Source organism: Nilaparvata lugens, chromosome X (assembly GCF_014356525.2).
Source record: "Nilaparvata lugens isolate BPH chromosome X, ASM1435652v1, whole genome shotgun sequence".
Lineage (NCBI taxonomy): Eukaryota > Metazoa > Arthropoda > Insecta > Hemiptera > Delphacidae > Nilaparvata > Nilaparvata lugens.
The window spans coordinates 64646799-64661279 of NC_052518.1; the positions used below are offsets into that span (position 1 = coordinate 64646799).

Consider the following 14481-nt stretch of genomic DNA (forward strand, 5'->3'; position numbering starts at 1 on the left):
CAAATTCAACAGCGAGAAATTAAATCCCACCCATGCTCTACTAAAGAGAGTACAATTTACTGAAAAAGAGTTCAACTATTGGAAATGGTTTATAGATGAATGGATTACCTCAGCATGCTCTCTGAGAAAGCCGATAGCGTCATCTAAGCTCTGCTGGTGGTCTCTGTTTGTCCCCGCCTTTATATATACACACACACGTGCAAAAACAAAATTTTTAAAACATAAAATAAACAAAAAAAAAAACACTAAAAAGTTATTGACACAACTAATAATAACCAAAACAATTAATACAGCCGCAATTGATGAAAAATATAACAATAAATTAGGCATTTGTAGATTGAAACTAGTGCAAGAACAGTGTTAGATTGTTGAAAAAATGGGAAACGTCAAACATATATACAAGAAACATGGTTCAATTTGGAGAAAATTTTCTGCGTGAGAGTATTAGAATGTGGAATTTCAAATGATAATACTTTGTGAAAAAATAAGTGAGGACACTTCAAAAAGAGACAGCTTAGATATTTACTGTTGTAGATTAGGAAGATCATGCGTGGGGCTTCATTTATAATACAGGCACAAATCAATAATCATACTAAATACAAGATAGTTCATAATCCTCTATAAGAGTACTATATCACATCAAGTGTATTCATTCTTGTATTATTTAGAAATAAAATCAGAATTTACTTTGCTACACAGATACAATTTAAAAAAAAAACTTCCAAGCCAAATATAAAGTTTCCTACTAACAAATCTTTGCCAATTTTTAATTTTAATTTTTTGAATATCAACGAATAAATTCTAACATAAAGTATGAATCAATCAATTAACATAAAATATGAATCAACGAATAAATTCTAACATAAAATATGAAATTGACCTATTTGAAATTTCGAAAGAACAATAAAAAATAATCTGAGAATTTGCTTAAAATGAAATAAGTCTAGTATCAAGTAAATTTTAAACTTATTGAAAATACAATTAATTACAAAATACCAACTTGAAAAATATTGCACTTGGTCATGTTCAATTCATATCATCAATGCCGATATTAGTATTATCTATGAGTGAAATACCCCATTTCAGAAGTAAAATGAAGTAAAGACAGTAAAATGATGACTGAGGCGTGAGAGTATTTCTATACAACATTGGAAAATCAAAATTAAAAGGAGAAAAAACACAAAATTGAAAGCCATGAAAACAAGAGCAGCAAGCAAAAATTCAATAATTTTGATATTGAATCCTGCTATTTACAACACTAGGTCATATCCAACATGATTGTAATAAAAGTCAAGAATATCATTCTCATAAGATCAGAAGGTTCTTCCCGCATTCAAATTACATCACATAAATAACATATTTTATGGATAAATTCCCGGTTAGCAGTTGCACACTCACTTTCAAACGAAACAACTTTTTTGTAGTGGATAAATTTACTGTTGCCAAGTAAATAATTACAAAGAAAAGCATTGTAACATTAGATTTCGAACTTTCGTTCAAAAATGAGTGTAAATTCTAATTAAAAGTATCCATACTTCATTGCCAAATTCTGTATACCAAACTGGTAAATATTGATATTAAAGAAAAAAATACATTGATGTTCTTCGAAAGCGGTAAGAACCAATTTGAATGTCAAGGATATTCTATTTCTCAAGAAACAAAAACTAGCTCAAGAGATTACAATTAGCATTGACATATAAGTAGAGCTTCACGAAAATCAATCAATGCTTATGAATACCGAGTCGTTCGTTTTGGATTCATTTATTTTTTATTTGAAATTAGTAGCGTTGCCAGAATTGCATTGCAATACGAACCATGTGAAGATTGCGATGATCGGGAGGGAAGTGGGGTGAAGCCGGGTGTGCGGGGGGATGCGTCCATGTGGCCCCCGCATTCAAGGGGGGAGGAGAGCTGACTGGTGTCGAAGGATTTGAGCTGTAGCTGCTCAAGCTTTGGTCAGTCGGATAAATCTGCAATCACGCAACAAATCGATTAACTTACAAAAAAATGAATTTAGTTGTAGTCACTGCTAAGGCCTTCAGTAGCAAAGTACACAATGTATACACAACAGTACAGCCTAGTGCACACTACTGCAATTCGCATCACGACGAATGTGACGACAACAATAATTGATTCACGGCTTGAAAATCTTCGCCGCCATCATGCGAGTCGCAGTGGTGTGCACAGAAGGCATAAAGCAGCTTCCTGAAATTGAGGAACGTTTGAAATTTACTTTTTTTTAGATAAATAGTCCGGGCGCAAATGTACAAAAAGACACTCTGTGTTCATTTTTGTCCGTGAAAATGTCTCAATTCTCCGTTAGGACTAGTATAATGAGAAACGCAATGATGATAAGAAGAATCACAGACAAACACTTCGCAACCAAGATGGCCGCCAAAATTTTATGTTATATCGCTTGTACTTTATTTATTTCTTCAATAAAGGCAAAAAACAAATTATCATAAAATGATTGGAAATTATAAAACAGACTTATAGTCCTTACTATTCTCATTCCCGAATTTTGATTGAAAATTAGTGAGAGAGGTTATGATTCATCAACACTCTTAAAAACATAAATTACAGAAAATTATGAATAATTTTTGATAACCGTTTATAATATTTGACCGTAATATTTGGAAAACCTTCCTCTACAATCTTTGTTACATGAAGGTTTCCTCTAAAACGCATATTTTATTAGTTAACCTATAACCTTCCAAAACTTGAAAAATTGTTGTTTTCTTTTTCTCATATTTCTTCCTTTTATAACGTTTTTCTTTTTACAAGAGATAGAGGAGAATGTTAGATCTATTAAATTTTGATAGTTTTCTCGGATTTAGAATAGCTACTAATAGATTAATGATTGATTCAATCTTACATTAGATGTCTATTTTTATTAGTCGATATTAAGATTCAAAGATGAGGACAAAAAAACATATAATTGATGATTATTTTTCCGAGATTGTATTGAGATTTGTATGTATTGCACCATTGATGGTGAACATTAAGAACTAATTAATAGCTTACATGATATAAGCTATTCAAGCAATTCATTCAAAATCCCTTCAAATTTCAATCCCTCATAACAATCCATGTAAAAATAAGCTCTGCAGGTCTACCTATAACCTTTGTGAAGGAAGTAACCTTTGAATTACAACCAAACCTATATTCTCGCAAAAAAAGGCCCTTAGACTCGGAAATAATGGCTACCGAAATGGAAGTCATGATCAGAGATCATGTGGTGGTGTTTCAGAAAAATGAAAACGGAAGCTGAGTGTTTAAGACGTCGGATTTTTTTTCATTCAAATGTTTTATTCTCCAAGAGTGATTGATTGGTTCAATATGATTTTGAATAACGGCAGAATGAACTTCTTAGGGTGGTCACTGACAGTTAAAGATGCATCATGTTAATCATGCACACACACATGTTCATCATGCATGTATTGTCATCAGCGAGAGGCTTCTAGCATAAATAAACAACCAATGACAATGAAAAAACTACTGAAAAATTACAAACTATAATGATCGAAAAATGATGTAACCTCAAATTAATAGAGCAGCGAGATTAACAAAAAATTGGAGAGACAACAACCTGACCTCAAAACATTTTGCTCGAAGCCTTTTGTTGTGATGAAGGAAACAATTCATTGTTGGGCGGTTACAAACAATGTATTCAATTCATTGATGCCACAACAATGTATTTCGACTGTTTATCATGCATGTTCTACCGTTAGTGGCCAGCCTAAGATTGATATTATGAAGGCTGAGAAGAGTACCGACCGATGCGAGAGCTTTGCCAAGAGTGTCTCCTGAGGTCTGTACGACGGGACTCTGGGCCGGATAGAGGATGTTGGCCGGCGAAGCGGCGGATGCCTGGCTGCTGCCCCTGAAGCTGGACATCGGAGGCAGGGTGGCTCCACCCCCTGCTGTGCTGCCTGGTGACATCTCTCCGTATCCCTAACACACAAAATAGATACATTGAAATTGATTTCACAAAACAGTCCACGTTCAAAAGAAGATACAGAGGGAAGACAATCTTTGATCCCACAGCTCTGTTTAGTGATGAACATATCACAATAGAACAAGGACATAACTCCTTACCCCTACCCCTACCCTTACCTCGTGCAAATGGTGTAGGGGTGTTTTTTTCGTTTTTGCATAAATCAAAAAGAGTGCCATTCAAACGTGTGATATCTCAAATGTGCGAGTATTTCAACTTTTTGTATTTGTGCTTATTATCTAAAATTATCAAAAAATGTCAAAAAATAATAACAACATATTGTCATTGAAAGCCAAAACCTCCCTAACCCTTCATTTTACCTATGAAACCTAATTGAACAGAACCGTTTAGGTTATGTTCATAGACTAAACAATTTGAAATCTCGCAGATCTGAGGCACTTCCCAAAAAACCTATGCGTCTTACGGACATGACCATCCTATACAAAATTCCTTACAAGTTTTATCAAACAAAATAATGGTTTAGTATATTCCTAGTTTTCGATATTCTGCTCTTGAAATAGTGAAATTGAAAAAACAGCTTCGATTCCAGTTTCTGTTGACGGTCTGCTTGTATAAACAAGCAGACATGTATAAACATTGGGTCATATGAATAAAGTTGAGCATTTGCTTATACTTCTAAAATATTGAGCATATACTTCATTTTCTATGAATAAACGCGAGCAAAACCTTTTGCTCATGCTCATAAAAAATATATAGTATGAGCATTTGCACAAAAGTAAAAGCTTATGCTCAAAATTGTATAAATAAAATAGAGCATTTGCTCAACTTGTGAAGCAAATGCTTCAAAAAAGGCGAGTCTAGCCTGGAGCAGCTTTTCACCTTTTGCTCATAGTAAAATGGCTCAACTAATTCGTGTGAGTAAGAGGAAACTATACCAGATACGATCACAACCAATAGTTGAGAACTATAAAACTAATTTTAGATTCAACCATGATATATATCACCATTATTCCTACAAAAGAATAATACAAAAGATACCTATCCGATATAAAGACATCCATCACAGAATAGGAAATATGCATTTAAGAAGATGAGAGTGTATACGATTATAAGAAGGCTATTGAGATTTAAAGATTATGCTGAAGATTATTATAGAGATGACATTTTTTCACGCTATTATTTCAAAATTTAGAACTCAACTAACCTAAAACACAATTCATAGATAGAGAACAGAGCAGACAACCAAACACAAGCGGTGTATATTCTTGCATATTTAGCGCTTACGTGAGTAGCACATTCTAACCTTTTACTATAAAACAAAGTAAGGCCACAAAGGCGAATCAGCTAATAAAAATCTTTAAAATACGTGAGCATTTGCTACAGAGTTCAGGAGTAAGAGTATAAGGTAAAGTTTATTCATATAAAAATGAGCTAATCATATAAAACCTGGTCTAATCGAGACACAGGACCTGGTGTAATCGAACTACTGGGCTAATCGAAGCATTCCGTCTCGATTAGCCCAGTAGTTCGATTGTACCAAGTGGTATAAACGAAACCTGGTCTAATCGAGACACAGGACCTGGTGTAATCGAACTACTGGGCTAATCGAAGCATTTTTGTCTCGATTAGCCCAGTAGTTCGATTGTACCAGGTGGTATAAACGAAACCTGGTCTAATCGAGACACAGGACCTGGTGTAATCGATACAAAGGACCTGGTCTAATCGAGACAAGGGCATGTCTCGATTGTATAAGCCAGTACAAAGAAAACTATCCATCTTGGAGAAAAAAGTCTCAGATCCAAAATGATGATTAGATCTTTATCTACAACTTCTTTGCTCTTAAAACTTTCCTACCCTAAAAATAAAAAAACTTTCTTGATTAGGATTTGTATTGGTGTATCATCTCAGAATGTGTACTGTTTAAAGCATCATCTGATAAAGTTCCTTATAAAAACTGAATAAAAGCACTAAACACATGTCTTTTTTTGGATTGTTCGAATCATAAAATATCATTTAAGTGAGCCAATTTTCAAAAATGTTCATGAATATTCATATTTATAAAAGGCATTGACAATAAAGATATACGCTTCAGCCGGATGGGCTCTATTTTTATGGTAGCGTAGCTACGGACTGTACTTTATATATATATATATATAATATATATATATATATATATATATATATATATATATATATATATATATAGCAACACGTGCTTCTGCCATTACAGTATATATGACACCTGGTACAATCGAACTACTGGGCTAATCGAAACATTCCGTCTCGTTTAGCCCACATGTCGATTATACCAGGTCCTATGTCTCGATTAGACCAGGTATCGTTTAGATGACCTGGTATAATCGAACTACTGGGTTAATCGAGACAGAATGTTAATCGATTAACCCAGTAGTTCGATTATACCAGGTCCTGGTCTAATCGGGAAAGTCCGACCTGGACTAATCGAGCACCTGGGACAATCGAACACCTGGGCTAATCGAAATACACCCATCATGCTCATGAGCGTATGCTCTGTTTTTATTCATATAGCCCATTATCCTCTCATCACTCTAATTTATATTATTGTAAACTAACGAGACAATTTTACTTTCAGCAGTCAGAATCATGTTCTGAGATACCATTCTCAATATTTTTGTAGCCTCAGATGTATCATATTCGTGGGGGGGGGGGGTTTCTTGTAAATTTGAAGCAGTATTTACTGTGGAAAAAATACATATTTACGGAGTAAAAAATATTTTGAATGTGAATATGGATGGCAAATTTGAATGATACATACGAGATTGTCATGTGGTAGGTGTATGGGTGGGGCTGGGGGCGCAGGGGGCCCAGGTGGTCCGGGGGGCACAGGGGGCCCTGGAGCGAGGCCGTAGCCACTGGCCGTCGCTGCAGGGTACGCAGCCGCAGGACCGGCACCCGCCCAGGGGTCGGCTGCAGTTCCTCCTCCCACTCCATCTAAAAACACATAATGTATTCAAAAACATTCCTTCCAAACAAATTACAAGGCTATAATCCTTACCGCTGGGAGTGAGTATCAGTTCTACAGACTTGAAGACTAGTAAGCCATTAACTTGTAAATTCAGGATTGTAAGCCATTACTGTAACATTTCACTAGATATTTTCGACTGACAGGCGAACAGTCTTCTGACCTGTACAAGCAAACTGACTACTGCACGCCTGCGTCGGAAGCGACAGTCACTACTATTTCAGTTTTCGACTGTAGTCAAATTTCCGGCGAGAAGTAATGAAAAATAGTTATTTGTGCAATTAGTGCGCAAAGTGACACTTTTCTGCACCGAAAGAAACGTTTACGCACGAGCCGTAGGCGATGGAATGGTTTCTTGAGTGCAGCAAAGATACTTTGCGCACGTATTACCAAGAGTTGGTAGCACTGAATGCTACAGTAAAGTCAGCTCGGAAGGTCGTCTGTTTAATATTGTAATCTAAATAGATTTCTTTTAAGTTTTCTTTCCTGATTGAGTGATTTTCTGAGGTCTGTGAAGTGTTCTTTCGAGTGCATGGATGGTTTTGAGGAAGGAATAAAATATTACAACTTTATTACAAACAGTTTCTTTATAACCTATAAATAAACAGTCGAAAAAGCCGGTTTCAAAGTGCCAGTATTTCTTGATTGAACTTTGACTTCCCTGCAAAGATCTTGACAGATCAAATTGTCTCAATTTTTCTTGGACGATAATCGACATAATTATGATAAGGGGGTGTTTCGTGTTGAAGGGTTCTTGTAAATGTTGCAGTGAGCAGGAACTCTCAGCTACTAAGAGCAACACCGTTCTTGCAACATGTACTAGTACGTGAATCATTCCATCATTACGTAAATAATTGCAAACATTACGGCGAGTATCTCCAGTGATTTTTGTTAATGAACAAGAGTGATGGCTTATTATCCATTCCTTCATTATTTATCGGTGCAATTCTCACTGCTATTGTTCTACCTGTGTAAATTACTGCCTGTGAGCTAGACTATTGATACGGTAGTAATAAGATTGATGATCCGAGATACAGAACTGAACTAACTGTTGCTATTATTCTACGATTGGGGATCCTCTCTACAATGCTGTTATCATGCTTTCTTCAATGAATATCGTGTTACGCTGTTTGATTTCCACCTGTTGACCACTGATTGACTTGATAGTTATTGGAACAATCTCGACGAGCAGCCGTGTCATCGTTTTGAACTGTTATCACTCATAATTTTCATTCATTCGTAGATATCATCCATTCATTTACTAACGGCTCATTTATACTTTATTTTCTAGACCAGGGTGTTAACTTATCCTTATTTTATAATAGAATAATTCATTTTATTTTAATTGTAAAATAGTTTTTTTCATCTAGGATTATAACAACCAATTACTTTAATCAGCCCCATATTCAACCATTTTCCATTATTCTGAAGCGATTCTGCAAGCAATTCATGGTTAATTTATTCATTTTATTGCCAATTAATTCATTGATTGTTATTACCAATAATTATTGTAGAGTAGGGAAATGGATGAACTTATTATTGGACAGACAAACAAAAAAAACCCTAAATTGACTTTCCGGTGTTTTTCGTACAGAAAGGCTGTAGTTAATTCAAAAGGTGAAATACAATGGCGCTGTCTATCGAAAACGTGTAGGGCAACTCTCAAGACAGACAAAGAAATTAAAAATATATTAGAAATGAAGTTGTCTGGTTCTCATAACCATTCTCCTCCTGTAGATGGAATAGATAAATCTGCTAACAATTCTGTTAGTGGGGATTCGGTTCATAATACCACTGATCTATCGCTGGATATACCAGCTATTCCACGCTGCAACAGCCAAATCCTGCCTGCGGCGTCAACACCTCATAATAATAGTAGCATAATACTATCAAATAATACTACAGATAATATTTCACTGCACAATAACTCCATAAAAGATTATTGTTTATTTAATGAGAATATCTCTCTGAGAAATGAAATTAAAAAATTGAGAAGAGAATGGGAGGCAGCAGTCGACAGATCTATTGAGAATGAATTGAAGTTGATGAATCTTCCTGAAAAATCGTTAGTAGATTGTGGAACTCAGACTGAATGTGAAAGTGAGATCGTGAAATCGGTGGCAGAATGTGCAACTCAAACAGAGTCTGTGAGTGATATCTCTGGTGATTTGTGCTTCTCGGGGGATGTCCTACGGGAGGATTCGGTGAAAATGTTACAGGACCTGCATTACAGATCTCTGGCTCAGATGAATCTTAATAACGAGAAAATGGAAATGGACATTTTAGAACTTCAAGATGATCTGAAAAAATGCAATCTGCAAGTATTAGAAGGAGAGAAATTGAATGACTCTCTACAGAAGACAGTGGACGAATTGAATCAACAGATTTCACATTTAAAAGCTTACTGGAATGAATCGAGTACACAGACTTCCCCTATTGATTTTCCTAATGTAGAGCAGAAAGAGGTCAATTATGATTTCGGAGTTGAGAGGCGGATGTTAAACTCAAAAAAAGATATCCTCATCTGGGCTGATAGCCACGGCAAGGGTCTAAGAAATATGCTGAGTGAAAAACTACCGACGCAGTTCACTTGCAGTGCATATATAGCTCCAGGAGCATCATTTGAAGTACTTGCTAAAAAAATGTTGGATGCAAATAATAATAGTCTAGCTAGAAGTGACTGGAATATCCTGATTGCTGGAACGAATAGTGTTACCAATGATTTTACTGAGAGGAATTTGAGGGAGTATGCTGAGTGCTTGGTTGACACAGTGGAGGGATTCTCAAACCAGAACCTTATCATAGCAACTATCCCCTATCGGTATGATTTGCATGCTCATGATTCCATTAATATAATGATTTCAAAATTGAATAGAGTGATTCGAAGGTTGCCATATTTTTATAAGGTCAAAGTAATGTATTTATGGATGTTTGAACCTCACAAACATACTAGGCATGGCTTACATCTGAATAGGAAGGGAAAGAGCTGTGTATGCATTTTGCTGAGTGATATTATTGTTGGTACCGGTAATAGCAGGAGAGATTGTGAGTCACTGTCTGCAGAGGATGAAGGACTTGTAAATGAAATACCAGTTGTTATATCAGCTGAGAGGAGAGGTTTTTTAGGCATGGTCGACCGATTGCTTTTGGAGCGGAGGTGATAGGAGATGATTATGAAAAGAATTATAGATGGCTGGAGTATGTCCATATAGAAGCACCGAGTGAAGGCAGTCCTTATAGTCGCGATATAAACTGTTCAAGCTACAGCAAAGTAAATTCACATAAAGAGCAACCTAAGGATTTGCTGATTCTCAATCTTAATGTAAGGAGCCTGGTTTCAAAGGTGGAAAAGTTTGAGTTGGCACTGTCAGGAAATTCTTTAAATCCTTATTTTATTACATTGACGGAAAATTGGATTTCAAATGATAATTTGTCTATATTGAATAAGTTGGAGAATTATGAACTGGCATCCTACTATTTGAGAAAGAATGGAAGAGGTGGTGGTGTATGTATTCTTGTTAGGAGGGGTACCAGCAATTTTGATAGTGTGAAGGGAATAAATAGACTGTCTCAGGATTTCCATTTTGAGTGTACAGCTATGAGAATTGAGTTGAGTATAGGAGGGAGATCGGTGTCATGCCTAGTAGTGGCGGTCTACAGGAGCCCAAATAGTGATTTCGATTCATTTTTAGATGCCTTAAGAAAACTATTTCAGATTCTTGGGAAGCTTGACAAAAGTATTCAAATTTTTATTAGTGGAGACTTTAATGTCAACATACTGTCTGCTGATAAGAGGTGTCGTGATCTGGCTGGCCTTATGGAATCAAATAACTTCCATCCTTTTTTCATGGAACCAACTAGAACATCCGGAAACTCAAGTACCTGCATTGATAACATTTTTTCAAATGTACAGTCACATTTATTCAGCACAGCTATTTTGGAGCTTGGTTTGTCTGATCATAGCGCATTGTGTCTTTACAGCAATAAACATATCAAGCACTCAATTATCATCATAAGAAGTAGATTGACCAACAGCAAGACAAGAATCAGTACGTTTAAGGAATTGTTAAGACACGAAGACTGGAGTCCTTGTCTGATGAAGAGGAACAGTGATGATGCTTACAACAGATTTTTCTCAATTATCAACAGACATTTTTCAACTTGTTTTCCTGTTAAAACTTTCAAATCAAAAGTCAACACTTCTCGGAAAGGTTGGATGACTCAAGGGCTTATTGTTTCTTCAAGGAATATTCAGAGGCTATACTCTGAGTCAAGATGGAATGATGATCCCAATTTCAAGCTTTACTTGAAACCCTACAAAATCATTTATAAAAAGACTGTAATGGCAGCTAAAAAACTATATAATCAGACTTTCATCGTGACAGCAACAAACAAAACAAAAGCAGCATGGACAATTGTTAGAAAGGAATTAGGTTTGAAATCTTGTACAACCAACAATATCAAGATTCGGATTGATGGAGGGGTCTCTGATAACAAGAAAAGTATCGCCAACTATTTCAATAAATTCTTCTCTTCTCATGCCAATGAAACAAATCCAACTATTAATGCTCCCAAGGCAATGCGATTCTTGAACAATGTTGGTGCTCCAAATGAAAATTTTATCTTCCAGGAGGTTACAGAAACGGAAATACTTAAAATCATAAATAAACTTAAAAATAAAAGCTCCTCTGGTTGGGATGAGATACCGATGAGGCTGGTTAAGGAAGTTAGCCAATGTGTGGCAAGGCCACTTGCACACATCATCAATGTTGTTCTTCAAATGGGCATCTTTCCGGAAAAGCTTAAATATGCCCTCATTATTCCAATAATTAAAAAAGGAGATTCAGAGGATGTAAGGAATTTCAGACCTGTAGCAGTGTTATCTTCCTTCTCCAAGATTGTTGTGAAAGTAATATTTGAGCAGATAACAGCCTATTTGCAAAGACAGCAGATTCTTGTCAACCAACAATTTGGATTTAGAGCTGGAAAGTCAACCAAGATGGCAATTTTTGAGTTGGTAAAGGATGTGATGTTGGCTCTGGATGGTTCACACAATCCTACGGGTATTTTTTGTGACTTATCACGGGCTTTTGATAGTGTTAACCATGACCTTCTATTGAACAAACTTTGGCAATATGGTTTCAGAGGGGTCTCACATAAACTTATCTCATCATATCTTGAGGGCAGACAGCAGAAGGTACTTTTGAGAGATCAGCATTCAGTGTATTCAGATTGGTCAAGGGTCACACTAGATGTGCCACAGGGCTCAGTTCTGGGCCCCATACTGTTCCTCCTGTATATCAATGATCTTCCAGCTAGTGTTGACTCGAGGATGATACTTTTTGCTGATGATGCAACAGCGGTAGTGGAGCCAGAATTAGGACAAACGGTGAGAGAGGCAATCTTGAAGGCTTCAGAACCTTCAACAGCATGGTTTCAGTCAAATGGGTTGAAGATGCATCTGGAAAAGACCAACATAGTGAATTTTCATGCCTCTCATCTTGCACAAATGGAAGAGCAGACAGAGACGCAATCCACATTTGGGAAGTCTGTTGAGGAGGTACAATTCCTTGGAGTGAGGATCCAGAGCTCTTTGAGATGGGCTTCAGAGGTTGACCTATTGGAGAAGAAGCTGAATAAAGCATTGTTTGCATTGAGAGTGATTCGAGGGTCATCAGACATTCCAGCAGCCCTGAGTGTATACCATGCATATTTTATTTCTGTGGTTAGGTACAGCATAATGCTATGGGGAAGTTACCAGACTCTATTGGATCGAATCTTCTTGAGGCAAAAAGAGGCTGTTAGAATAATATATGGATTGGGATTAAGAGAGAGTTGCAAACCGCATTTCGTAAGAAATAATCTTCTGACGGTACCAGCAATTTATATACAGGAGCTGGTGACTTATATCAGGAAAAATAGAATTAATATTGAGGAACCCAGACACACGCATACGTATTCAACAAGAAGTAATGTAAATGATTTCCAGCTACCGAGAATTAGATTAGACCTGGTAGGAAGAGGCCCTTGGTATAGGGGTATGAAAATGTTCAATTTGCTTCCATCTTACTTGAAGGATGACACTACTAATGGATGTTTTTTAAATAGATTGAAGTATTATCTTGTCAATAGCTGCCCATACAAGGTTGAAGAACTATTTCAACCATAGATCTCTCGTTTTTTATGCCTAACTGTTTCTTGACTCGAGTAACTTTCATCCTATTATGTACCTTTCATCCTATTATGTAACTTTTCATAGTTTTTGACGTGTTTCTATGTGTTATGATTGTAATGTTTGTAATTGTTTTATTGTATTCCTATTATTGGCTTGATAAATATTGTATTTATGCAAACAAATGTGACGAATAAAGATGTTATCTTATCTTATCTTAAGCCCGGTCCAGACACACAAGTTTACCATCAGTTTTTTGTTTGAGCCAAACAAAAGACGGATGTAAAATTGCGTCCACACGCATCCGTCTTATGTCATCCGTTTTCCTATTTTTGTGCTCACAAGCTGAGTTCTTGATATGATTCATTGAGTCTGAATTGTATACAGTTGACATAATCCGGTAGATGAGTAATAATTATATCGTATTTTTTCACTGATTCAACTGAATAATAATAATGCTATATTTAACAAAATAATGACAAAAAATATTACTGTTAATCGCTAAATGGCTTTGTTTAAATGTCATATCTCGAGACACAGTGATTGTAAATGGATTGAAATTTTGTAGATAGTATTCTTATCAACAATATAGTACATCTTGATATATCATGATAGTAAATCATAATATTAACATCAAATTCTGATAGTATCATGAGAATCAGGAAAGAAAAAAAAGCGAATCAGGAAAGTTAAATGGCGTTATATACAATCGATAAAAAAACTTGCTTATTTTCAAGTACTCGCGAGGAATTTTATTAATTTGAGGGCGCTGAATCCGAATCTGAAAACACAATATCTCTATCTCCATTAGTACGCGTTTTAGGTTTTGTTGGATAGGCAAAAGACGGACGGTTTGATGGAAAAAGATTCCCGGCCGATACATTTTAAGTTTGACGACTTAAGCTTGAAGACCCATCCGTTTTACCGTCCAGACGCAACGACTTACATACTCCGACTTTTGCTTGAGCAAAAGACTGAAGCTAAACTTGAGCGTCTGGACCGGGCTTTACACATTAAATTTTTCCTACAGTTACCATAGAATGTGAAAAGTCAGTAATAAGCGGTGAACATGGCTTATACTAAATCAAATGTTTGTGAAAATCTGTAGTATTTTTAATGCTGATAATAAAATAATATTGCAACCATTCCACAACAGAATTATTTCAAATTAAGTCTAAATGACAATAGAATGAATATTAAAAAGTTATATGAGATTCAATTATAATAATACTTCATCTACCAGAAGTCATCAGCAAGTGTGGAAATGGCCATATCACTTGTCTGTATATGTATTTTGAGTCATCAATGAGCCTCACAAACGTTATACTTCACCCGTGACTAACAGTTTGA

At 35.9% G+C, this 14481-nt stretch overlaps 1 protein-coding gene across 5 annotated transcripts in view; it reads right to left on the bottom strand.

Moving 5' to 3' along the window:
• LOC111053130 (transcription factor 12) overlaps positions 1 to 14481 on the bottom strand; it is a 167702-nt gene that overhangs the window by 17373 nt on the left and 135848 nt on the right. For 3 of the 5 annotated variants that reach the window (XM_039441352.1, XM_039441347.1, XM_039441348.1), the window contains 4 exons: positions 6753 to 6928; positions 3778 to 3954; positions 1815 to 1970; positions 109 to 177 (listed from right to left, as the gene is read on the bottom strand). In XM_039441352.1, the coding sequence (XP_039297286.1) occupies positions 109 to 177; positions 1815 to 1970; positions 3778 to 3954; positions 6753 to 6928 (578 nt within the window). The remainder of the gene's footprint in view (positions 1 to 108; positions 178 to 1814; positions 1971 to 3777; positions 3955 to 6752; positions 6929 to 14481) is intronic. The other 2 variants (XM_039441349.1, XM_039441351.1) reach the window with 1 other exon arrangement.